Below are 23,390 nucleotides of genomic sequence, written 5' to 3'. Positions count from 1 at the left end.
TCATGTTCTCCTTATAAATCAGCGGCCCGTTGCCCATATATCACAGGTGATAGCCGTGGCTCAAGCCATGTCCTCGTCCACAATCAACCCGTTTTCATCTCCCCATGGACGGCGTCTCCGTCGCCAGCAGCATTGCTGGTCTTGTCACCCTGGCTTTGCAGGTCAGCGCCACCATAGCAATCTATGTCAATTCCATCAAGGAACGCTCCAACACCGTCAGGGAGTTGCATGATGAACTTCTACTGCTGGGCGAAGTTCTTGGTGGACTTCGAGAGTTTTTGGAGAGCGAAAAAGTAAAAGGTCGGGTTCTCGATACCCAATCAGTCCTCTCCAGGGCCGTCAGAGACTGCCGGCAAAGGATGGAACGCATTGGTGACAGACTGAAACCCTCGGATGGTGGGAAAGTTGCCCGCGCTATTGACCATCTGAGATGGCCTTTCGAGCAGAGGGAAGTCATGCAGATGGTGGAGAATCTACGACGATATACTCAGACCTTTCAATTCGCTTTCACGATCGAAGGGTTCAATCTGCTATCCAAGACCTCTGAAGATGCAACAAAAGGCTTGCAGGAAATGCTCCTTATTTCGAAGAAGATGAGCGAATTGTCAGCTCAGATGGGTCGGTCCGCTGACGAGTCTTCCAAACTGGCTGTTCAACTCGAGGGAATCATCACCCTTGTACCGATCCTCGCAAGAACAGCCGTCGATGTCAATGAGATTTCTCAAGCCACAAGACTGGCTGAATTGAGGGAGCAAGAAAGGCGCACGACTGATATTTTGGACTGGTTGGCACCTTTGTCATCCCTGCACAAGCATCGTGATTTGCAAGTGCGACGCGCCGAAGGCACGGGCCGGTGGTTCCTTGAACATCCTGACTTTCTTCATTGGGCTGGCGACAACAATTCCAAGAACGATCTCCTTTGTGTTGGAGGTCCCGGGGCTGGCAAATCTGTCCTATGCTCTCATGCCATCGATTATCTGCGTGCCAAATTCAAGGATCGCGACGTTGCCATAGCCTTCTATTACTACGACTACTCAGATCAACAGTCGCAGAATCCGTCCAACTTTGCGAGATCGCTGTTGCGGCAACTCGGCTCCCATGGCGACATTGTCCCTTCTGCTGTTGCCGAGTTTTATCAACGCACAAGGAACGCCGTCAAAGACCAAACTTGGTTTCATGACTTGCTGAGGATTACCCGTCGCGTTGTGGCAACATTTAGTCAGTGTTTCATCATAGTTGACGCCCTTGACGAAGCCGACGTTCAAAGCCAACGTTCAGGGTTTTTTGAAGTCATTGATGCCATTAGAAGTTCTGGAGGAAGCACGGTAAAAGTGCTAGCCACTTTGAGGCCACATATTCTCGATCTCTTGGCCAAGTTCCATGAACCTGCGACAATCGATATTCTAGCGAACCCTGGGGATATTCGACAATTCCTTGTTCAGGCGATCAAAGACCAGCCAGAGTCTGAGTACTTGATGGATGACAAGTTGCAGGAACGTGTTCTCAATACGTTGTGCGAGAACGCAAATGGTATGTTCTTGCTACCGGCGCTTCAGATAAAGACAATTCTCGACCAGATCACCAGGGCAGACGTCAAACGAACACTACTCCATCTCTCAACCGATTTGACTCAGGCCTTCCAGTCAACTGTCCAGAGAATTTCTACACTGCCTACTGCTAGACGCGATCTTGCGTTCAAAACATTGATGTGGCTATCTCACGTTCGGAGACCTCTGACTGTGCGGGAATTGCAGCATGCCATGGCATTGCGGCTTGAAGATTGTGATCTTGATAGGGACAACTTTCCCTCAGTGAGGACGATTATAGACTGCTGTTGCGGCCTAGTCGAGGTGGACTATGAAAGCTCGATTATACGTTTAGTACATCACTCACTTGAAGAATATCTGCGCGATCATGACCACGGTCTCTTCAACGATGCCAACCTCATCATCACCAGGACGTGTCTCAAATACATGATGCTTGGTTCAATGAGGGACCTACCATACAAGAAACGAACAGATTTCGTGACGGCACTGGAAGATGTTGCATTCCTGCAGTATGCAGCGCTTGAATGGGGTCACCATGCGTACGGTGTGCCTGCCGAGAAGATCAAAGACCTGGCCATTCCATTACTTTCCGACAGCGCCTGCTTGAATACCATCGCCCGTGTCCGAGATTTGTGGACTCCTGACGTCCGGGGGTGGAACGGCAAAGCCTGGGCGTGGGCCTATTCCGGGGGAGCTGGGATCTCGTTGGCGGCAGCATTTGGACTCACCGAGCTCCTAAAGATCTTGATCGCCGCAAATCAATATAACTTGCGTCTCGATGCGCGCAACATGTACGGAAGCACAGCTCTGCACGAGGCGGCTTTCTTCGGCCACCAGCAGGTAGCCGAAGTTCTGATTGAAAACGGCGCTAATCTCCTGGACACGAACTACGGTCAGAGCACTCCGTTATACCTTGCAGTTTCCTATGGGCAGCTCGAAATGGTCAAACTACTTCTCAGGCACGGACGAGACCAGCTCGACTGCCCCGGGCCCAAGGGTCTTACAGCCTTGCACAAGGCCGTCGAGCAAGGAGACGAAGAAATGGTCACCACACTCCTCCAAGCAGGGGCATTGGTAGGTGCCACCGACAACCAGGGAACAACTGCTCTGCACGTTGCTGCTATTCGTGGCCACCTCTCCATCGCCAAATTGCTGGTGCTTGCTGGTGCTGTCGTTCACGTTAAGGACAAGGAACGCCTCTGTCCCCTCGACTATGCCGCCACAGGTGGCTTCACTGACGTGGTTGCATTTCTGCTCGAGAACGGAGGGAGCATGTTTCATAAAGGCAGGGAACTATGGACTCCACTGCACCGTGCTGCTCGAGGCGGGCATACGGAAACGGTTGCATTCTTTCTGAAGCGAGGCGCGAACGTGATGGTGGCCGATTTCAAGGACAACATCCCTTTACATCTGGCAGTCCGCTCGGGCAAAATAGAGACTGCGAGGACGCTCCTCGAGCAGAACGGCGACCCAGACCTCAAGCGCGCACAGCTCTTTGCTCGAGACCGGAAGGGCTCTACCCCTCGAGTTGTCGCCTTCTTCACAGCCCACTACGACATCCACAAGTACCTCCGGACTGCCGAGTGGCAAGTTCAGGGCATCACTTCGCCCAGCAGTGCAAACCAACTTACCACTGCCATTGAAAAGGGCGACCTGCCGGCAGTTCGCGCCCACTTGGACCAGGATCCGGACTCGCTCACCTCGCTTGACGAAGACGGCCAACTACCGCTCCACGTCGCATTACAAGAAAACCAAAAACACATTGTCGAATTCCTCCTTTCGCGGGGCGCGTCCGTCGAAGAGGCAGGCTACCACGGCTGGCACGCGTTACACATTGCTGCCTCGCTGGGGAACCTGGATCTCGTGGACCTGTGCCTCTCGCACGGCGCGGGGGTCAATAAACGGACGAACACGAACCAAACGCCCCTGCACAAGGCCGCCTCATCCCATTCTATCCCTGTCGTCCGCCGCCTGCTGTCCGCCGGCGCGAACCCCGCGGCCATGAACGAGCGCGGCATGACGGCTTTGCACATCGCGGCGCACCAGAACGACATCGCCCTCGTGCGCATGCTCGTGCTCGAGTACGGCGGCGAGTACGGCGTCGACGTCCTGGCACGGGACCGCCAGGGCATGACGGCCGGCATGTGGGCCGAGAGATCCGCGCACCTGGACGTCTCGGCTTTTCTGAGGGGCGAAGAGCGCAAGTGCAAGACGAAGAAGAGAAGCAGCGCCGCCCCCGCCGTCCAGCACCAGCAGCAGCGCACGCGCACCGAGGAGGCGAGCCCGCCACAAACACAGACAGCGGGGAGTGTTGAAAGCCTGTTGGATTTGAAGGATGTAAGGGACGCTTTGGGTGAGAGCATCGCAGACGGCGGCGATGCCGACGATCAGGAAGAGGTCCATAGTGCGAGAGTGATCAAGAACGAGGACGGAAGCAAATCTCGAGATTACCAACTAATAGTGAGCGAGTGAGGGAGTGAGTGGCACACACAGCTCATGTTACAGACTGTTCATTACTCCGATCTGTCTCTGTCTCTGTCTCCCCCAAAAATCCGTGAAATCAATCTAGCCCAATTGTTGTCCAGCCCAATCGAATCATGAACTATTGGTTGCTTTGGGGAAGGGGGGAAGCAAGCACAACGCCAGTATCAGTGCGCGCACTCCCCTCGCTAGTACTACTTTTTGCACATTTGTTCACACATGCTCAGCTCGCAGACGGTTGTTATACACCAATGAAGCCGTAACAGAAATAGCCCCCTCTGCGCTTCCAGCATGTTTGAGGTTGTTGACCTTGTTGGTGATGCTGTCGATGTTTTTGTTGTTGATGTTTTGTCGTCGTAAACTGTAACCAATTCCGGCCATAGCCCCGATGCATGCCCCTGTTTACCTGCTTATCCCGCACCCCGTGCGCCCGTGCTCACATTCGTAATTGTGTCCGTAGTCGTAATCGTAACCGTACTCGTCATCGTGACCATGTCGCTCGGCCTGGAGTCATGAACGACAGATTTCTGCTCCGAGAAATAACGAAGAAACCCAGCACATTTCCCCTCCTTCTCGGTCACAGTAGTGGTACAAGGAGAAGAAAAGAGGGAGAAAGGAAAGAGAAGAAAAGACATGAATCATGCCACCCACCCACCCATATCACTTCAATCGATGGGGAGCTGGTATCTCTGCGGGAGCCTTTTCGTATTCTTCCGGAGCCGTTTCCCTTTTCACCAAAAGCCCCGTCCTCGTTCGGTTTTCGCAGGTCCAGACCGCATTGGAGCCCTTGTTCCACCGGCTTGACTCGCACTATCATCGGGGATGACCGTCTCCGCCGAGCCAGGTGGCTTGTCGTCGTCGACGACAGGGATTCTCGCACCACCCATACCCAGCCGGTAGCGATTGCCCGATGCGTCAATCACTACCTGGGCCTCAGTGTTCATGCGTACACCAGGGACGGGTTGCTGTTGCTGTACAACCGTGGCGTCGTCGGCACTTGCGCCATTGCTTTTATTGAGCTGATGTCGACTCGTTGCCTGAGAGGACTCTCGAACCATGTTCGGAAGCTGCAGGATGGTCTGTGCTTTTGGGCCGAGAAGGGCTTCAAGTTCCTCGAAATGTTTTCGGGTCTTGTCTTCTAGGCGTTGCTGTGTGCCGTAGTTGCGCATGCCGACGAAGTCCATCCTAGAGATTGTTTGAACAGCACTGTCCAGCATGGAGTGGATGATGTGGTGGTCAAGGAGGGATTTTCCAGTCGTTTCAGCATCTGTAAGCTCCCCGATCTCCAGAGCCTCGTTCTTTGCAAGTACTTCATTGATCCCGTCATGAACAAGCGACATTTCATAGTGGATGTGGCCACCATCCGCAAAGTCTTTGTAAGCTTGGTCAGGGCCCTCGTAGCCTTGCCAAAGTCTCTTATCCTCTGGATGAACCCTAAATTGAAGGTTCTTGGCTTCGGTGATCTTTAACAGGATCTTCTGGCCGTCCAGACGGTTGTTGCTGTGGTAGCTGTCCCGCTTTACGACGAGGTTCCGAACTTGGATCTCATGATCATCGGGCTGTCTGAACACCAGCAGCAGCTTGCTACGGCCAGGCAAAACGTATAGAGACTTGACGAAAGCGCTGACGCTCTGAGCAACCGTCTCCGGTGGATCGGGCCATTTCAAAGGCCCTGACAATGTGGCAGAGAGATCCCAGACCTGGGCTGGGACATGCATGTTGATAGCGCCGACAGTGACCAGACCTCGTCGCAGTTCGTATCTTCCAGATTGGTCAACCACGATCTGAAAGTCTTCGTTGGATCGACTTTGGCAGTGGAACTCGTAGCTGACGGACCGCGGACCCGGAGAATGACCCCAAAGCTTGCCCGTACCATTCCCAATACTTCCTTTCATCTCGAGAACACGGTCAATGTCTGCACCATTGGATGTCAGGATTTCGGTAAAACTGGAAAAGGTGTGAGTTGATGCAGAACCAGAGTCGAAGTACGATTTCCAGTTGTCAACAGTATGATACGTTTGGTCGCGCAGCTGCTGTCCAGGTGAGATGAGAACTTGGCCAAATTGCAGCTCAAACGTCAATTTGCCACTGAAAGCCCTGCCAGTCTCAAAAACCGGCTGCAAGAGAGAGATAAGTTTTTTCGTCTGCGATGTTCGAAGATCGTTTGCGACAAGATCTGGATGTCCCTTCGCCATGAGCGACTTCTTCTTCATTTGGCTTCTTTTCCATTTGCTCATCTCGTCGGGCTTAGGAGAGGCTGGTTGTGATCTCGGTGGGACATTGGTCGAAGTTGGATACGCGTCTTCCATTGCCTTGGCTATGCGCGCTTTCCTCGCCGCTTCTGTCTCCTGCTTAGCGGGTGTCTTCCCGGGGTTTTTGCCCTGTTGACGCATTGTGGAATGGAGTCTGGGCGGCTTTTCCTCCGCCTTCTTGTTCATAGCCAAAATCGCCTCTTGAATCTGTTGTATAGTCTTTTCTCTCAAAGCAGATTGATCTGCTTTCGGAACGAACGTTGTAACGTAGTCAGATCCCTCTTCGCTGAATTTTAGCCGAGTCAGGCCCGAACCCGAAGATGGAGATGTCATGTTGGAGCGAACGCACAAGTCGGAAGTTTCAATGCTGGTTTGCCCGCAAGACGCATTTGCAGGCAGAAGAGGCACGTTGTATTCCAAGCCTGGTGGCACAGAGAGAGCACCGCCAGTAGTTTCAGGACTCCGCAAGTCGACAAGAGTGCCGTAACTAGATCGGAGTCCGGCGTCTTGAAACCCACGGGCCCTCGGTGGTCTCTCGCCAAGATGAGCAGCATATGGCCTCCCATTTCCCCGTTGACGAGGCCTTCCTGTAGGACCCCGTAGACGAAATCCCTCGAACGGCGTCATGCGTTGGCTCTCAGGGTGATCGCAGTTGTGACCCCTCCGACCTCGACCGTCTCCACGATAGCGGTTATTTGTCCGCCCACGGTAGTCTGCTTGGCCTAGCTGCCCCCGGACTGGCCGTGTAGATGACCCATACCGATCAGGGTGGAAAGAAGGCCTTGTAATGCGCGACGCGGCAGGAATCTCTGGTGTTATCGACGCAATGTCTGTAGCTGAGGACGGAATGTTTTCGAACTCTGCTGGTTCTTCAGCGGGGCGACAGGACATGGCTTCGCTGCTGAGATGAGTATCTGATTGAGAGGGAGAATTGTCGGCTGTTTCGTTTGACGCGCCTGCGATGGCGCGACTCTCATGGTGTCCAGATGCAGCTTCCTGATACGACGCTCGGATTAGATCAACTTCCTGTTCTTCATGCAGAAGAGCTGAATGAATCCCAGTTTCTCCTTGAGATCCTCCTTGAGCATGGGCCACGTCGACTTCTTCCGATAGGCCGACCAAGATGTTCTCGGTGCTACCCTGGAGGGGTGGTGGAAGAGCCTCCGCGTTCTGGGCAGGTTGGCTTTCGTCGTCCATCAAATCTTCGTCCTCTGACAACAGGACTAATGGGGCCTCTGGAGCAACTTCGGTAACTGCGGGAACAGATTTCGGTGCAGGGACAGATGGCTCCTCATCCTCACTGTCGGACTCGATTGCGACTCTGCGGCGCGTCGGTGCTACAGGTTCCACTGGTCTTTCTGGGGCGATGTCTGGGTTTGCTGAACGCACCACAGTGTTCGTCCACGCGGCAATTCTATTACCACCGAGGTCCGGGCTAGGGGCCAAGTCACTATGACCTGCTGAGGTCGGATTGGATGTGATGATCGGATCCATATTTTTTGGATCTCCAAAGCTCATGTAGATCTCTGAGTCCCAGATCTTCGAGGCTTGGAACGTATGCGTCGGAATCATGGCTTCTTTCTGAAGATTTCGAGGTATCTGGAATTCCCGTGTCTTCAAGTCCAATTGACGAAGCTCTCCGATGGCTTTCTTGGAGAGATTTTGCTCCATTCTGTTGACGACTACACGTTGGTAGGCAGGGAGATGGGCGCCCATGCTGACAAACTCCATGGTGGAGTCTTCTTGGTTTGGAGGCCAGATGAGGAGATCGCCAGTTGCTGGGAGGGATTGATTGCCGGACTGTTTCTCGAAGATCTCCTGAAAAGAATATCAGCGACGAGTATCAGCGACGACCGGGTGGCCTACGAGTAATGGTTCCAGCCTCAAGAGCTTTTCATGAGCTCTGTTAAAGTCTCCTTGGATGATTCGGTAGCGCTTTTCAGCTTCTTCCGCAAAGAGCGAAGAACCTGTTAGTCGTGAAATGTCGTTCGCATACATCGGTGGAAGGATGCCGATGTTGCCATTCGCAGGCTGCCAATACGTGGTCACATGAAGGAGTCCATCAAGAGCGTCTTGATCATCGGATTCCGCGTCTGATTGATATTGTAACAGAACGCTGCCATCGGCCGAGTCATCTGGGATAATGTCCTCGACTACCGTGCCTTCCATGGGACGGATTCGGGGCTCATCATCAAAGCCGAGCTGGTTCGACTGATGGTATTCAATGTACCCAGCCATGCGAGTAAGAAAATTCGGCATTGTATCCTCATCATCTGGATCGACATCTGCGCAGAATGTCTGGATAGTATGATCAGCTGAATTTTGGCCCTGCTCGATCCCGCAGACTACAGACCTGGTTGGAGGCATCAAAGTAAAAGAATGCCGCCGCCTCGGGGTCATGGTGAGCATCTCTGAGTCAGACTGTTAGTGTGTTTGCGCTTTGAATGGTGGTCAATGTTGAAAGATGCAAGCGGACGTACTTGTCGTTTTGAATCAGCTCGTTGGACTTGATGAAAAGACGTCAGTTAACGACCTGATGTGGTTCCATTCCAGCTCAAACTCACAGCTAGTTCGGTAAATTCATACAGCGAACGCACGATGATCGTCTTCTTCTTGGTCGCCATGTCCACGACCAATGCCACCTACCACGCACCGGGCGTTTTCGCGGCCTGGCGGCCAGAAAATGAAAGGAAAGCGTCCAAAAAGAAGGATAAGAAGCGGAGCGGGGCCAAGTGTAGCTGTATCAAGCGGAAGAGGTACGGCAAGTATTAGGTATTATGCTCGAAGGGGCAAAGAGTTGGAGCGGTTGTCGTGGGACCCAATGACTGGGGTGAGGGCGCCGAGATTTTGTACTTGTACGCAGAAGTTCTCCGCCGAGAACGGAAGCTCCGCGAGGGGTGTTTCAGCCTTGTCTTCACTCGTGGTCCAGGAAATGAAATTTCCCGCGCTCGGAGGGGCGGGGTGAATGGAATAGGTATACTATGTGAAGACCGCTGTCTGTAACGGACGGGCCTCACTCCCTTTGGTCACGGCCGGCTTGTGCATGCTAGTCACTAGTCTTTCAAAATGTTGCTGCATAATCCATGCAGTCTCCCTCCCTCCCGCCCGTCCTTCTAAGACCGTTCGTCGTCTCTTAGAAAGCCGCTGTTCTGATGATCCTGAGGACAACACTGCAATTTGATGTCAGGCTGTGGACCTCTAACGATGTCGCCCCATTCACGCGGAAGCATCAGAGCACCTTCTTCACAACGCCCAACCCAAAGAAGTCCTCACGAGCTCACCAGATGGGAAGAGGAATAGTGGTTATGTATTAGCGGCCTGCTTTTGTCTATGTTCCATTCATCACTTCGTATAGTCATGTCAAATCCTGTGCAACGCTTCAGTTTCAGAAGAATCTTTACCTCGCCACCTTTGCTGAATCTTTCCGCCTGTGTTTGGTGAGCACATTCTTTGTGGGGCTGCGGCTTCTTTTCGTAAGCTCTTCGTTAGCCGTATGCGGTCGGGCGACGTGGTCTTTCCGCGGGTGCTGGGATTCTTCTTGCGCTGGACCGCGATGGTTATGATTCACAATATCGTCAACTCTCATGACCCATCGCATCCTTCCTGTCACCTCAATCATCTCGTCCAGCTTCTGAGCCACTACTTGGTCGTTGTGGTTCGCCGCCTGGCGAAGATCGGAGATGGCCGCGTCGACTTCGTGTCTGTAAGCCTTGAAGTTTGTCGTCAATCTCTTTGTCAACTCTTCGAGCTGGGCAATGGTCTGCCGTTGCTGCTCGGCGATGATCTCCAATTTCTTCTGCTTGTCCAAATCATCCTGCTGTCGCCGCAGAAGGGCGTCGAAACTGCCCTTGATCTTTTCCAATCCGCTTTGATGTCGATCGTAATCTACCTTGCGACATGCGACCACGGTTTCGTACTCTACTTCCTTTTGGACAGCAAGAGCCTTCGCCTGGCTGGCTTGGTCTCTCCATACCTCCTCATTGGAAGCTGCAGCAGCTGCCTGGGATTCTGCAGTTGCGGTCTTCAACTTTTCCTTCCTCAGCTCTTCTCGTAACTCCTCGACTTGTCTCTCCCGCCGTGTCAGTTGGCGAAGGCTTGCTTCATGAGACTGCTCGTAGTTGCTGGTCCGATCCTGCAGCGATTGGTTCCGTGTCTTCCAAGTCTCATTCTCTTTCTCTGCCTCCTCAAGCCGCGTCTTGAGTAGTTGTTTCTCGCGCCGCAGGCGGTCGATATCTCCTTGAAGTCGCTCAATTACTCTGCCTGATTTTCCCGTGCCAGCATGCCCAATCGCCGATGACCAGGGGACCGATTCAGAGGAGGGAGAGGACTCGGAAGAGGATAGAACTATTGGTTGGTCAGCATCGGCAAAACAGGCGGTAGGGGGTGCATTGTGAGAGCAACTGTACCTGAACGCATCATGGAAGCACTGGATACCCGACCCGAGGCAGGGCGTACCCCATCTGGCTGACTCGGCTCTTTGAGCGCTCCATTTCCTTCAGACATAATGGATGTCGCCTTCACATCAGAAAATGCGGGTGATGATGCCCCTAATGGAAAGGTTGGGTCAGCGTGATTCACGATTATCAAGTAGGTGCGGCTGAGAACCCGGGTTTGCCAAAGGTGCCCTTGATGCAGATAGGTTCATACCCAGACCACTGTCCAGCGCTGCGTTTAACCGAGTTGCGGAACTTCTTGAAAGACGGGACTTTCTCCTCATGACACGCCGTGATCGGTCAACTGCGATCTCACGACAGGCAGAAGCAGTGCTCAGCAAATTCGGACTAGGTGTGACAGCAATGGCGACTGCGATGGGCGCTTCCAGATGTAGAGTGCAGGAGCAATTGACCGTCGCATTGGATGGGCTTGACCACGAAAGACAGGAATTTTCTCATATATCAGCGAAAGGTGCGGACTGAGGGAAACTCCTTTCCCAACACTTGAGATGATGGCATTATTTGTTTGAAATGAGCCTTTTGGGTTGGTGGAGATGGGCCGGGTCAGCAACGCCCGGGAAGTTCGGGCAGCCTACAAGTAGGTACCTTGTTAGTAGTGTACAGTACCAAGTAGTAGTCAGTGGCCGGGGGGGGGGGGAGGCGTGTCGACAGGCAAACCCGGTACTCCCACGCGTTGCGTGCCGCGTTTGACAAATGAGAGATGGGCCCCGTCAAGCCCCGTCCAACCATCAAGCCACCGAGGGCCACCCTTTAGGCCCTGTCTCTCGCCTAAGCCTTTTCAAGCCCTTTCTGGGCCTTTTCGGGACCAGTCCCTACCTAAGAGGATCGTCACGCTAATGCCAGGGGCACCAGGGGGTAAATGGCCACGCCCAGAAAACCAAGTGACGTGAGCCGTCCAAGGTACTTGGCCCGACTACAAAGTAGATGAAGACAAGGTTATTGTACTCCCGTATTCCCGACCGACCGAACGCCTTGCTCTAGTGGCTTATGCCAAAATTCTTCAATCTACCAACTACATAGGTACAAAGAATTCATGAGAGACGCTCTCGATCAACTGAAGAACATGACTGCGGCAAAAAAGCCCAGCACCAATGCAGCCGAGCTCCCCAGCTGGCCAGCTGCCCCAGCGTTCGGCGCACTTGTCGTGGCCGCAGCCGTAGGCGCAGCCGAATTGGAGCTCGGTTGGCTTCCACTGCCGGAGGAGGAAGAAGAGGAAGAGGAAGACGAGGTCATATGTTGGGTCACAGCGGGAGCCAGGCTCGTACTGGTGGTGCGCGGCAGCGTTGCGGAGCTAATTGCGAGATACAACTCAGTAAGTACCCTTGAATGTCTTGAGAAGCGAGGTGTTAGATGGCGAACCCACCTGAAAGTCATATTGCTTGCAATTATAGTGCTTATTCCCAACGAAGCGATTGCAGTGCTTGTCGTGCCGATCATGCTAGCGGTGGCATTGGTCGCAGCGGTTGTCGTGCCGATACTCGAGTGTGAGATGGTCGACGTGCCGCTTCCACCCGCGATCGAGAACAAGCCGCTGGAGTTGATCGAGTCCTGTCCCTGCGTAATCTGGAGTGCGTAGTCTCTGCAATGGGTGCCGATTAGAGGATTGGAGCCATGCGATGCAGGCGGGTATGAGAAGCAGCCACATACGATGCAGTCGCCAAACTCTTCGAGACGTTCCAGATAAAGAAATCCTCGGTCACTCCATCTGCCAGTGTTGCAATCGTCTTGGGATCCTCCGGATCTCCTTCTCGAAGCGTTATTGTGACGGGTGAGCCATCTCCGCCAGCCCAAGTAATACTAAACAGGCCCAATGTTCAGCACGTTATTCTTCCCGATCTTTACGGAGCTGCATGGACGCACTTATAGGAATCCCCGGCAACTACCAAGGCAGGGACTGAAGTGAATGCGATCCTTGCCTGTGCAGAAGCATGCGTAAAGAGCGAAGTGCCCAGCAGGAGGAGGTTTGTAGACAGCCTCATTGCCGCAAAGGTTGATGATCGGACTGAGAGGTGAGCTTGGACAGTCAAGACCCGCAACAGGCTTGTGATCAGCAGGAATCGCAGAGGAAGGAGTGTCAGCTAGAATGTCAAGCAACGCATATAGAAACGAATGGATCTGAAAGAATGGATGGCAATGTCAACACGCCTTTCACAAGAAGTATTTCCCCAAAGAACGACAGTGAAATAAAGCACAAATTTACCAGAAGAACAAAAACCCCCCAGCAAATCGACCCATGATTTCGCCTAGAAATTTCTTTGCTTCTGCGACGAAAACGCCGAGATCGTGCAAAAGCCCAGATCCTCGTCTACTGCCTGAAGGACTGAGACGCGGAGCCAGTAGCCGATGGAGCACGAGGCAGGGGTGGGTAGTGGCCACTTTTAAACTGGGTCAATCTTGTCGGTCCACCGTGCAATTTCAAGCGGTCCTTCTCCTCCACATAGAAGGCTGATGAGAAAACAATGCCAATGATGACCATGATCAAGAGAACGCCAATAGAGGACCAGGGACGACCATCCACCCTAGTCAGCCCGCGAAGAAGTGCTTCGTGCTGTGGTAGACCTGGACTAACACAATCATCGACATGTATGCTGCGACGAGCTGGATGACGGCGGCTGTGACATGGCAACCTTAAGCCGCGTTCAGAACATGCCGTGTACATGCGGCTGCGGTCTACCACACGGTTTCCCCTTTGTAACAGAGCCAAGCCATTGCACTGCTCCGTACACCGGAAAAGAATCTTTCGTGTTACGAGGAACCACAGGCCGCGTGGAGACCGATATCGAGAGTCCAGAAAGTGCAGTAAGCGGCACTTCCTCACCAGCTGGTGTCCGAGCCTTCCAATTCAAAGCATGGCGAAGCAAGGGCGTAACTGACTGAGGTGAGAGATCTCGGATGGCACCTCTCGACACGCCAGCGGCCAATGTGTGTGTCATTGAGATCTCACCACGTACTTGCCCTTGAGGGAATCCGTTCGGATGGAGCATCGTGACGTTGGCGGGATTGAATTGAGCATACGTCCCTATAAGATTCGGCGCGGTGGGCCAAGACGAGACCTCATCCGGAGCATCACCCATGAAAAAGTCAATGCAAAAACTCGTATCAAGTGGAAACCGATCAACAAGCACGGTAATGGACCATTGTCTGTTGAGATTGTTCACGCGAAGGTGTCTCGCCAAATCGAGAGAAACGTGACCGAAATTCTCGGCTATGCTTGAGGATCTCCGCCTGGTCCTTCTCGCTGAGCTGCTGACTGTGCTGTTTGATGAAGGGTTGTAAAGTGAATTGACCGCAGTTCGTACATTCGCAGCTAGCTCGTCTGGATTCATCCCCCAGTCTGGCAGCTCGGGGTAGCTGTAGCCAAATCTCTTCATACTGCGAACGTCATTAGAGGTAAATAGCGTGCTGCCACTGTCGGAATGAAAAGGAGCCAAAGCTATTGTGTGTTAGTTTCCATGTCTTCTGCCGTCTGGGTTACACCGACCGGTCGTTCCCGAGTCAACGAACCCAACAGCCTCGTAGTACGATCCATATGCATTCACGGTCGGCTCGATGTAGGTGTCCGGATACAGCGCTTGCCACATGGCAAACAAACGATCAACGTTGGCGTGATGCAACCAAAAGACAGGATCGAAGCCCGCAACTTCTGGAAATTGCATGTGACCATATCCTCCAATGCTGTTATGGATGCTGTTGTGGATGGACTCGATATTATTCGCGGTAAGCCATTGACCGCCGGGCCAGGTGCACGAGAATGCTGTGTAATTAGTCACAGACGTGAACATTTGATATGTTAGTGACTGGATTCTGGAACACGATGCGTCAGCGCTAGCTAGCCTTGGGCAAGGAGGGAAACTCACGTAGGAGCGTTGGCCAGCAAAGCTGCAGTGGCTGCGCTTTGATTGCTAGATCTTGTGTTTGGACTCCACCAGCGAACAGTTTCCGAAAAGTTGGCCATCTACATGCATGTCGCGGTCAGTAGGTCACCCGCGGTTCAAGAAGGCCGTGTATACCCTACCGGGTCGGAAAGAGGAAATCCATTGCCCGCGGCGTCAGACTGGAAGAAATAGGCGTAGAGAGGATTGTCCACTGTTTGTTGCCCGTTTGGAGTATTGACAGAGATCTGCGGCTCTGCAACCACGTCAGGCAATGCAGGATAGACAGCCCAGTCCCAGTAAGGGACCCGCAAGGTGAGGGCCGCGTTCAGATATTCATTGCGTTGGTCAAGAGGATAGATGTTGGCAATATCTTGGGCATGCTGCCAGACCAATTGCTATACAGGGGTCGGTCAGAAACACCCGAGAGAAGAGAATGGAATAGAGAGTAAGAACTACCTCAAACAATGCCACATAAGGTCTGTGCCAGGTTGGAAATGGAGTTGCGGCGTGTGTGCAGAATCCTGGATAGCTACCACGACCCGAGACACCGTCCCAGGAAGTCCGAGGGAATCCATGAATTCCTGCCATAAGTTAGCACTTGGGCAAACAAATGGCTCGCGATCAACAACCTGATACTTGAAAGTAAGAAAGCTGGTCTGACTGGTCAACGTCCTGGAGGTCTATCAAAGCCAGAATGAACAGGTCGAAAGCAGGGCCCGAGTTCGCAAAGTCACGGATCTCATATCTAAGAGGCCGTTCTCCTGTAGACGAGTTGACACCTCCCTGGGCACCAGTGATCTGGAAAGCAATCAAACAGTCGATCAATAACAGAACTGAGAATAGAAGCAACGTGAAGTGCTCTTTGCACCAGAAGAAGAGCGAGAACATGGTCGGGAGGTGGTCAAGATGAGGAGAACTGGCAAGGACAAAAAGTACACCGTCTTTGCCAGGCGAGTATTCTGTCATAAAAGCAACACATGTACTGGGATCATGACCACCACTTCCTCAGGATCCCCACCCTCTTCTTGAGTTTTGTTTGTTAAACATGCCGATTGCCAGTCCCTGGGACCGCCCACCGATGTGTTGGGCCCAGTGGCTCGGGCAGGTGCATCCGTCGCCTCCAGTCGCATTGTAACCGTTGTGCAAACGTCGTGGATACAAGGTAGAGTCCTATCCACGGTGCGCAACCTGGCCAAGGCAATTCCATCTGAGACCGCCTGCGTATTCGGTTCTACGCGAGATTGGGGTCTTGCCATCGACAGGGAAGCCTCACCAGCCGCGAAGATAGATACCAGGAAATACACAGCAATCGCACACTCTTTTCAGTCCAACCCCTTTTCCGAAACAGCGTTCCACAATGCTCTTCCGATATAGTGAATCCCGGCAGAGTCCGTGCGACCAGGGCAGCTGCTGGAGGCAAACAAGGACGGGTTTCTCTTCAGAAGGGTGCGCTGCAGGTCGCCTTCTGCAGGGGCGTACCAGTCTCGCCGTCTGATTCTGAGATTCGCACCCATTTCACGCGTGACGGAGCATTGCAAACCAGGCAAACGAGACGCTTGGATGATGTAGATGCGTGCCACAAGCAACAAGAGCGCAGCAAGAGAAAAGAAAAGACAAAAGAAGGTTGGGATGCAAGGAAGCTGAGGAGCTGAGCTGAGGAGTTCGCTCGTTCGGTGACCTGCGGCCAACTGCGGCTTGGCCACTAGCCCGAGCCACGTCGTCATGCTTCTTCCGCCGATTCCTTTCCTTCGGCTCGCGCGGAGTCGTAGATCCCTCCCAAAAGGTCCTTCTCGCAGAGAAAAGCCACGCGTCTTTGATAAAAAGTTGCCCTTCACCTCTGTCGCTTCTCATCCACCTTCGCCCTCGTTCGCTCTCCTCTGCTTGACAAGCCTCGCTCCACAGAAGAGAGCCCAATACTTCAGCAACGCAGCAAACAGTCGACGGCTCTGCTTGTCTGAGATTCCACCATGGTCGAATACACTCCTCCGCCCGAGGACCTGTCGCGTCTCAACCCCATTCAGCGGTACATGCAGAAGGGCCAACTCGACAAGCAAGATTATGTGTACCTCTTCGTTTTCGTCGCTATATATTTCGTGGCCAGACCTAAAATCGAAGAATTCTTTAAGTGGTGGATGGGCCAGAAGGATCTGAAAGAAGGCGAACAGGCCCGAACAGAATACATGCACTCAAGGGCAAAAGTTGGACCGAACGTGATACGTGGAACTGAGTCTACAGTTCTGGAAACGATACCCGAGGTCTCTGGCGATACTGCAACTGGCAACAATATGGACAAGAAAGGCAAGGTGGTAAATCGAAAGACGAAGGAGAAGTCGGGCGCAGAAAAGTTATTAGACTGGGAGGATGAGCCGGAGAGGAAACCTACGGAAGGAGATAATTCAGACATTGTGGCGTGGCTCGACAGATGGTCCAACGATGAATGAAACGAAGACCAGAGCTGTCATCCTTGTACCAACTCAACGTCGAGACTTTGATGCCGCACAGAGGACACGACAAACTCGAGGCTTAGGACATACAACATGTGCCAACAGAGGCATTCCATGTCAAGCAGAAATCAACAACTGTCAGCCATTCCAACCGCAGGAGTCGGCAGGTGTGAGGCTGAACGACAGTTGCAAGCTAGTGGTCGGAGGTCGCCCCAGATTAGCAATTTTGCTTGAGTATTACCTCTTCAAGCCGACGCGTTATCCCTTGGTCCCCCAAGACCGGGAGTACGACAAGCTCTTTCAGTCATTTATCCCCAAGCAGGCGATGGGTTCGTGACTTGCAGCTTTGCTTCATTATTATTTGTGGAGGACCCTGGACATAAAAAGAATATCACTGAGGGAATTCCCACAGTAAAAACCACTTTTCCACGACACCAACTCCATGTACACTGTAGCTGTCCTCCATCGATGCTGTGAACGACGGACAATCGAAAAGGCCAAGCAGAGATAAGAAGAAAAGAGATATAGAAGGGGGAGGCGCAAATCAACGCGAGAGTTGTCGCCAAGGCGAGGCTGTCACCCCCTGAAGCAGAGAGATCCATCATCTCCTTACTCCCTTTTTGTGTTTTTTTGTTTTTTTGGACCACTGCCTGCTTGGTTCATTGAAACTGTCCCCTCCCTGAATACCCTCCCGTTGGTCTGTGCGCCAGGTTCATATTACGAAGCTTGACGGCCACACCTATCCTTTAACAGTATGACACTTCCCAGCATTTCCCGTGCACACGTAGCCATAACCATAGCTATAAGCCCTGCACATCCCATGCGAAGCATAGTCATGAAACTCATAGTTGTAGAGCTATACCAAAAATTCATCATAGATCCGGGACTTTTCTCTGATAGGCCCCATAGCAAAGGCCGGAGTGATGTGCTGGCCCTTGCGGCATTTTCTTGCCACTGTTTCTCTTGCTGGATCACCAAGGACATTTTTAGGTGTCTTTCCACTGAACCCCGTTGCGGGTCGGTCTTCCGTCAGTTGCCCTCACTGGGACGATAATTGAGGAGAGGAATGTCCAGTGGGTATGTCGTAGTATTACCAGCGGGGTGTCCACGCACTGTTTCCACGTTCAAGTGGATAGTCAAGCCGCCAGTGAGATCTTGCTCCGAAGCGCGTTTGACTCCGGATTGCTCATCATCTAAGGACCTCGTGCCTCCAGGGAGGTACCCACTGATGGAACACCAATTACGCCGCGGGAGGAGGCGAGCATTGCGACGTGTTGTACCGTCAACGTCCTTCGCAAACATAGGAATCATATCTTCTTCAGTGTCGTGGTCGACGTGGCGCGTCCTGCCAAAGCGGCCGATGATATATGCCATAGTTTCCGAAGGTGGTCTGTTGGTAATGGCGGAGGAGGTGACATTCACCATATAGCGAAAATCTTGACTCGGCGGAATGGCCAACTTCCTGTTGCTATAGAATCGGCCGAAGGCAGCAAGATGAACGTCACCTCCTAGTATGGTCACTCGAACTGACTTTTCCGCAGCTAGTTCTTGCAGCCGCTTGATGAACTGCGTCCTTTCTCTTTTATGATGCCTCGCAGTCCAGTGGTCGTCTAGATCATCGAGGATCTCAACACCGCCATCATACTTATTGAGGAGTTTGTGTGGCAAAATCCCACTTCGCGCCAAGGCTTTCAAGGGTGCAAGTGCCCTCGAGCTCAAGACATCCTCAATGAAAGTGAGACGGGGATAGGCAATTGGCTATAGAAGGTTAGTAGGCCGGAAAGAGTAAAATCGTGGGACCATGCCGTTATTTTCTTACCACACCGAGAAGGACGATCAAATGCTTTGTCTCGCCCCTTTGGATCTCTCTTCTGCATCGTTCAAATACCAAGTTCCAGGTGTCGTCACTCAGGATCCGCTTTCGCATTCTCTCCGTCCGACAGTCCAACCCAAGGAACGCAATTTGGGCCCCAAGGAACATAAACAGGCTTCTGTTCAACTCCTTAATATATGGTCCTGGCTGGGCTCCGAGCACCCAGCTGCGCTCCTGATCCTCCGTACCCGGCAGGGTCTGATGCTGGAAAAGCATGTAGAACTTGAATGCCGTAACGCCGAGGCCCGCGAAGACAGGACAATCCATAGTCCGGTGCCGATACGAGCCGAAACCGTCGATTATGTCGTGGTCGTCCCAGATGTTTATCATGGGAATATGAGCATTCGCCACGCTGAAGAGACCCTGGGAAAACCATGTTGTGTAGTGCTTTAGGAAGAACTCCTCTAGCTCATCTCGCATCTCTTGGCTGAACGGTGTAGAACGTTTATAGTGTCCATTTTTCATCCGGAGCCATTCCTTGAAATAATGAGTCTTGACCGTGCACTCATCGTTGTATAGCTGGTCACCACCTCCGATCATGACGTGGAACGGGCGAGTCTGGTGGCTTCGCAGAACATCGCGCCATAGTGGGTCAGGTCCAGAATACAGGTCAGTATCTACTCCAAGGGAAAACCCGTTGCAGGAGTGGAACATGATGTTCATCGGCTGCCCTCTCGCTGGAATCCAGAAGTGGACTATAGGGCCGCCGCTGATTCGGTAGCCGATTCTGGCTTCGTAGGAAGACAGCTCAATCTGAAGATCGAATTTCCAGAATGTATGGCCTTGTTCTGCGTGTAGGCGTGTACTTATGATCTCGTCGATCTGGTCTTCTTTTGTGGTGCCGGGTAAAGCTCGGCTGTTTTCGCTGTCGACGCTTCCGTCGCCTGAAGGAACGGCACTCGGCTCAACGAACAAGCCACCACCATTTTCTATGATTGAAATATCCTTTCTTTCAAGAAGCTCAGGTGGCTTTATTTGTAGCACCTTTCCTCTCCTGGATAGTTTGACCAGCGAGGCGGTGGACGCATCTTGCCCGGCTGGTTGTTTGAAGACCGAGAGTGTCGGAGATGTTTCGTACGAGGAGTTCGCGTCCGCAGTGACAATCATGATACTGCCTCGCCAGACTTCCCCATCGGATTCGCTAGCAAGGTGCAGATCCCCTGACTCTAACTGTTTATAAATGCCAGTGAATCGCAGAAGAGGTCCGCATGCCAAATACAAGCTAGCCTGGCTGGACATCTTTAGGCGTAATTGTCGGTAACATATACAGAATTGTGCGACTTTGAATGATCTTCTGGGTTGATGTACAATGACTTGGGGCAGCAATGTAGCACATCTCGAGGACTGTCGGCTGGAGTGGGGCTTTGGGCTCTAATGAGGGTTCTCGTCGGTGTTGCTTTCAATATCTCATGATGTTCGTATTTGCATGACACTGACATGGCTCGATGGCACAATGTCAAAGTCATAACGGATCATTGAAATTCCATCTCCGAGGTCTCGGTTCGAATAACCCCGACGCCGTCGTTGCGGTTTTAGGGCGGCAACATAATTATCCTAAAAGGGCTTTTGGAGACGTATGCGCAATCGACATACTAGTAGTCCATCAACCTCGAGGACACTCTGCTACCAACACACGTTCACGAGCACGTCTCTTTCTTTATTCATCTTGCTTTCTCTCCCCCGTGGCCGTCATGGCCACTTCCACGCCTCTCGACCCGTTCCTCCGTGGAAGCACTAGCAAAAACACCCGGGGTCTCCTTCGAGTTATTATCCTATTGACCATTGCCGCTGCCGCAGTGTCAGCCCGTTTGTTCAGTGTAATTCGTACGTGCAAGGCTGAGACCCAATATAGAGGAATAATTTGGGAAAAATTCACTGACAACATTCTTCAGGTTTTGAAAGCATTATCCACGAGTGTCAGTGCCCCCCTCGGACGCTTCCACAGTCTGCGCATCCTGCTTGTTGGAGAGAATAGAACTTCTTCTCCTGAGCGTGCTCTAATACCCCTTCAACAGTCGATCCTTGGTTCAATTTTCGCGCCACGAAGTATCTTGTCAAAAATGGCTTCTACAGCTTCTGGGACTGGTTCGACGACCGTGCGTCTATCGCCCCTACAACAAGAGATGGGAAAACTAACAGTTTATAAGGAACTTGGCATCCCCTCGGTCGAGTGACTGGTGGAACGCTCTATCCAGGCCTCATGGTCACATCTGGCGTTATATACCACATCCTCCGGCTTCTGTCCCTTCCCGTCGACATACGTAACATCTGCGTCCTTCTCGCTCCGGGCTTCTCTGGCCTCACGGCGCTTGCAATGCATCTCTTGACATCCGAAATGTCTTCCTCGCCGTCTGCAGGTCTTTTGGCTGCCGCTTTCATGGGTATTAGCCCGGGCTACATTTCAAGATCTGTTGCAGGGAGTTATGACAACGAGGCCATCGCCATTTTCCTGCTCGTCTTCACATTTTTCCTGTGGATCAAGGCCGTTAAAAATGGATCGATCATGTGGGGAGCTTTGGCCGCTTTGTTCTACGGATATATGGTGTCCGCATGGGGAGGATATGTCTTCATCACCAACCTGATCCCTCTCCATGCTTTCGTCCTCATCCTGATGGGTCGATACAGCTCCAGACTTTACATCAGTTACACCACCTGGTATGCCCTTGGAACATTGGCAAGTATGCAGGTTCCGTTTGTGGGATTTCTCCCGGTCAGGAGCAGTGACCATATGGCTGCCCTAGGTATCTTTGGTTTGTTGCAATTGGTTGGATTCTTCAGTTTTTTGAAGGAGCAACTCCCAGGCAAGCAGTTTCAGACACTGCTGGTTGCCCTAGGCGGAACAATCTTTGCCGTCATGTTCTTGGCCCTTATCACACTCACAGTCTCAGGGGTTATTGCACCTTGGAGCGGCCGATTCTATTCGCTCTGGGACACGGGGTATGCTAAGATACATATCCCCATCATTGCGTCTGTCTCGGAGCACCAGCCTACGGCCTGGCCTGCATTCTTCTTCGACCTCAACATGCTCATCTGGCTATTCCCGGCGGGCGTCTACATGTGCTTCCGCAATCTCAAAGATGAGCATGTCTTTGTTGTCATCTACGCGGTTCTTGCCAGCTACTTCGCAGGTGTCATGGTTCGTCTCATGCTTACACTGACCCCGGTGGTGTGCTGCGCAGCCGCACTCGCCCTTTCGCACATATTCGATACCTACTTGTACATCCCGGCACCCTCCGAAGATCCAAACGACGGAAGCAACGGTTCTGTCAAGGCCAGCAAAATTGCCACAAATCCATCACTACGTTCAACTAGAAATCCCCTGATTGGGATCTACTCTATCTTGTCAAAATCAATTATCTCATCAATGGCAACCGGTTTTCTTCTTCTGTTTGTCGCTCACTGCACGTGGGTCACCTCGAATGCGTATTCGTCCCCTTCAGTCGTTTTGGCATCAAGGCTACCAGACGGATCTCAACACATCATTGACGATTACCGGGAAGCATACTACTGGTTAAGGCAGAACACCCCGCAAGACGCCAAGATCATGTCATGGTGGGATTATGGGTATCAAATTGGAGGCATGGCTGATCGACCCACATTAGTGGACAACAATACTTGGAACAACACGCATATTGCGACTGTTGGAAAGGCCATGAGCTCCAGGGAAGAGGTCAGCTACCCCATTCTCCGCCAGCACGACGTTGATTATGTACTGGTTGTCTTTGGGGGTTTGTTGGGATATAGTGGCGACGATATCAACAAATTTCTGTGGATGGTGAGGATCGCCGAGGGTATCTGGCCAGAGGAGGTAAGAGAACGGGACTACTTTACCGCTCGTGGTGAATACAGGGTCGACGAGGAAGCTACGCCGACGATGAAGAATTCTCTGATGTATGTGATTTTCTTTTATGCAGCAAAACGGCCAATACTGATCCAGATCGCAGGTACAAAATGTCGTATTACAACTACAACAACCTTTTCCCAGCAGGCCAGGCGCAAGACCGCGTCCGAGGCTCTTCTCTTCCCGCCCAGGGTCCGGAATTGAGTACGCTTGAGGAGGCCTTTACCAGCGAAAATTGGATCATCCGCATCTATAAGGTCAAGCCTCTGGATAATGTGGGACGGGATCATCAAAGTGCGATGGCATTTGAAAAGGGTCACAAGAAGAAGCGGAAGGCCGGCGTCAGAAAAGGAGCGCGGGTCCTACGGGTGGACTAATCTTGCATGTGCTCTATCTCGTTTGCAAGGTAATGCGAGTGACGGCAGGGGAAACATAGGAATTATGTTGCGACGAATAGACTCAAAATTTCCAGGGGAATAAAAGCGTCTGCTAAGGTACTGGTTTGTATAAACAGAGAACTATGGCTACCACACTGTCTTCTTTATTCGTGTTGCGGTCTATCTAAACTCAAGATTCTGGGGACAAGCCAAAGGATTCCTCTCCCTTTAACTGTCTATCTACAT

The 23,390-nt window shown here is 52.3% G+C and overlaps 8 protein-coding genes across 8 annotated transcripts; 3 read left to right on the top strand and 5 right to left on the bottom strand.

Annotated features, from left to right (window-relative positions):
* Window positions 1-104: 104 nt before the first annotated feature.
* Window positions 105-4,019, top strand: A1O5_02453 (uncharacterized protein; the record flags this gene model as incomplete). The annotated part of the gene is made up of 1 exon (XM_007743069.1): window positions 105-4,019. One exon carries the CDS (start codon window positions 105-107, stop codon window positions 4,017-4,019), a length of 3,915 nt encoding a protein of 1,304 aa, XP_007741259.1.
* Window positions 4,020-4,759: 740 nt separating this feature from the next.
* On the bottom strand, window positions 4,760-8,680 carry A1O5_02452 (uncharacterized protein; the record flags this gene model as incomplete). The annotated part of the gene is made up of 2 exons (XM_007743068.1): window positions 4,760-8,098; window positions 8,147-8,680. The coding sequence occupies 2 exons, from the start codon at window positions 8,678-8,680 to the stop codon at window positions 4,760-4,762; spliced, it is 3,873 nt and encodes a 1,290-aa protein (XP_007741258.1).
* A 997-nt stretch (window positions 8,681-9,677) lies between these two features.
* A1O5_02451 (uncharacterized protein) lies at window positions 9,678-10,783 on the bottom strand (the record flags this gene model as incomplete). The annotated part of the gene is made up of 2 exons (XM_007743067.1): window positions 9,678-10,624; window positions 10,687-10,783. 2 exons carry the CDS (start codon window positions 10,781-10,783, stop codon window positions 9,678-9,680), a joined length of 1,044 nt encoding a protein of 347 aa, XP_007741257.1.
* A 1,001-nt stretch (window positions 10,784-11,784) lies between these two features.
* On the bottom strand, window positions 11,785-12,713 carry A1O5_02450 (uncharacterized protein; the record flags this gene model as incomplete). Its single annotated transcript, XM_007743066.1, has 4 exons — window positions 11,785-12,025; window positions 12,098-12,313; window positions 12,382-12,531; window positions 12,595-12,713. The coding sequence occupies 4 exons, from the start codon at window positions 12,711-12,713 to the stop codon at window positions 11,785-11,787; spliced, it is 726 nt and encodes a 241-aa protein (XP_007741256.1).
* A 660-nt stretch (window positions 12,714-13,373) lies between these two features.
* Window positions 13,374-15,497, bottom strand: A1O5_02449 (uncharacterized protein; the record flags this gene model as incomplete). The annotated part of the gene is made up of 6 exons (XM_007743065.1): window positions 13,374-14,167; window positions 14,216-14,538; window positions 14,592-14,689; window positions 14,750-15,004; window positions 15,066-15,190; window positions 15,239-15,497. The coding sequence occupies 6 exons, from the start codon at window positions 15,495-15,497 to the stop codon at window positions 13,374-13,376; spliced, it is 1,854 nt and encodes a 617-aa protein (XP_007741255.1).
* Window positions 15,498-16,576: 1,079 nt separating this feature from the next.
* On the top strand, window positions 16,577-17,050 carry A1O5_02448 (uncharacterized protein; the record flags this gene model as incomplete). The annotated part of the gene is made up of 1 exon (XM_007743064.1): window positions 16,577-17,050. The coding sequence occupies one exon, from the start codon at window positions 16,577-16,579 to the stop codon at window positions 17,048-17,050; it is 474 nt and encodes a 157-aa protein (XP_007741254.1).
* A 1,032-nt stretch (window positions 17,051-18,082) lies between these two features.
* On the bottom strand, window positions 18,083-20,165 carry A1O5_02447 (uncharacterized protein; the record flags this gene model as incomplete). Its single annotated transcript, XM_007743063.1, has 2 exons — window positions 18,083-18,811; window positions 18,873-20,165. 2 exons carry the CDS (start codon window positions 20,163-20,165, stop codon window positions 18,083-18,085), a joined length of 2,022 nt encoding a protein of 673 aa, XP_007741253.1.
* Window positions 20,166-20,617: 452 nt separating this feature from the next.
* On the top strand, window positions 20,618-23,144 carry A1O5_02446 (dolichyl-diphosphooligosaccharide-protein glycosyltransferase; the record flags this gene model as incomplete). Its single annotated transcript, XM_007743062.1, has 5 exons — window positions 20,618-20,750; window positions 20,819-20,842; window positions 20,942-21,022; window positions 21,074-22,817; window positions 22,871-23,144. The coding sequence occupies 5 exons, from the start codon at window positions 20,618-20,620 to the stop codon at window positions 23,142-23,144; spliced, it is 2,256 nt and encodes a 751-aa protein (XP_007741252.1).
* Between the last annotated feature and the right edge of the window lie 246 nt (window positions 23,145-23,390).

The sequence above is a fragment of the Cladophialophora psammophila genome, assembly GCF_000585535.1.
Source record: "Cladophialophora psammophila CBS 110553 chromosome Unknown aczJe-supercont1.3, whole genome shotgun sequence".
In the NCBI taxonomy this organism is placed as follows: Eukaryota; Fungi; Ascomycota; class Eurotiomycetes; order Chaetothyriales; family Herpotrichiellaceae; genus Cladophialophora; species Cladophialophora psammophila.
This window is presented reverse-complemented; position numbering and strand designations above follow the sequence as displayed.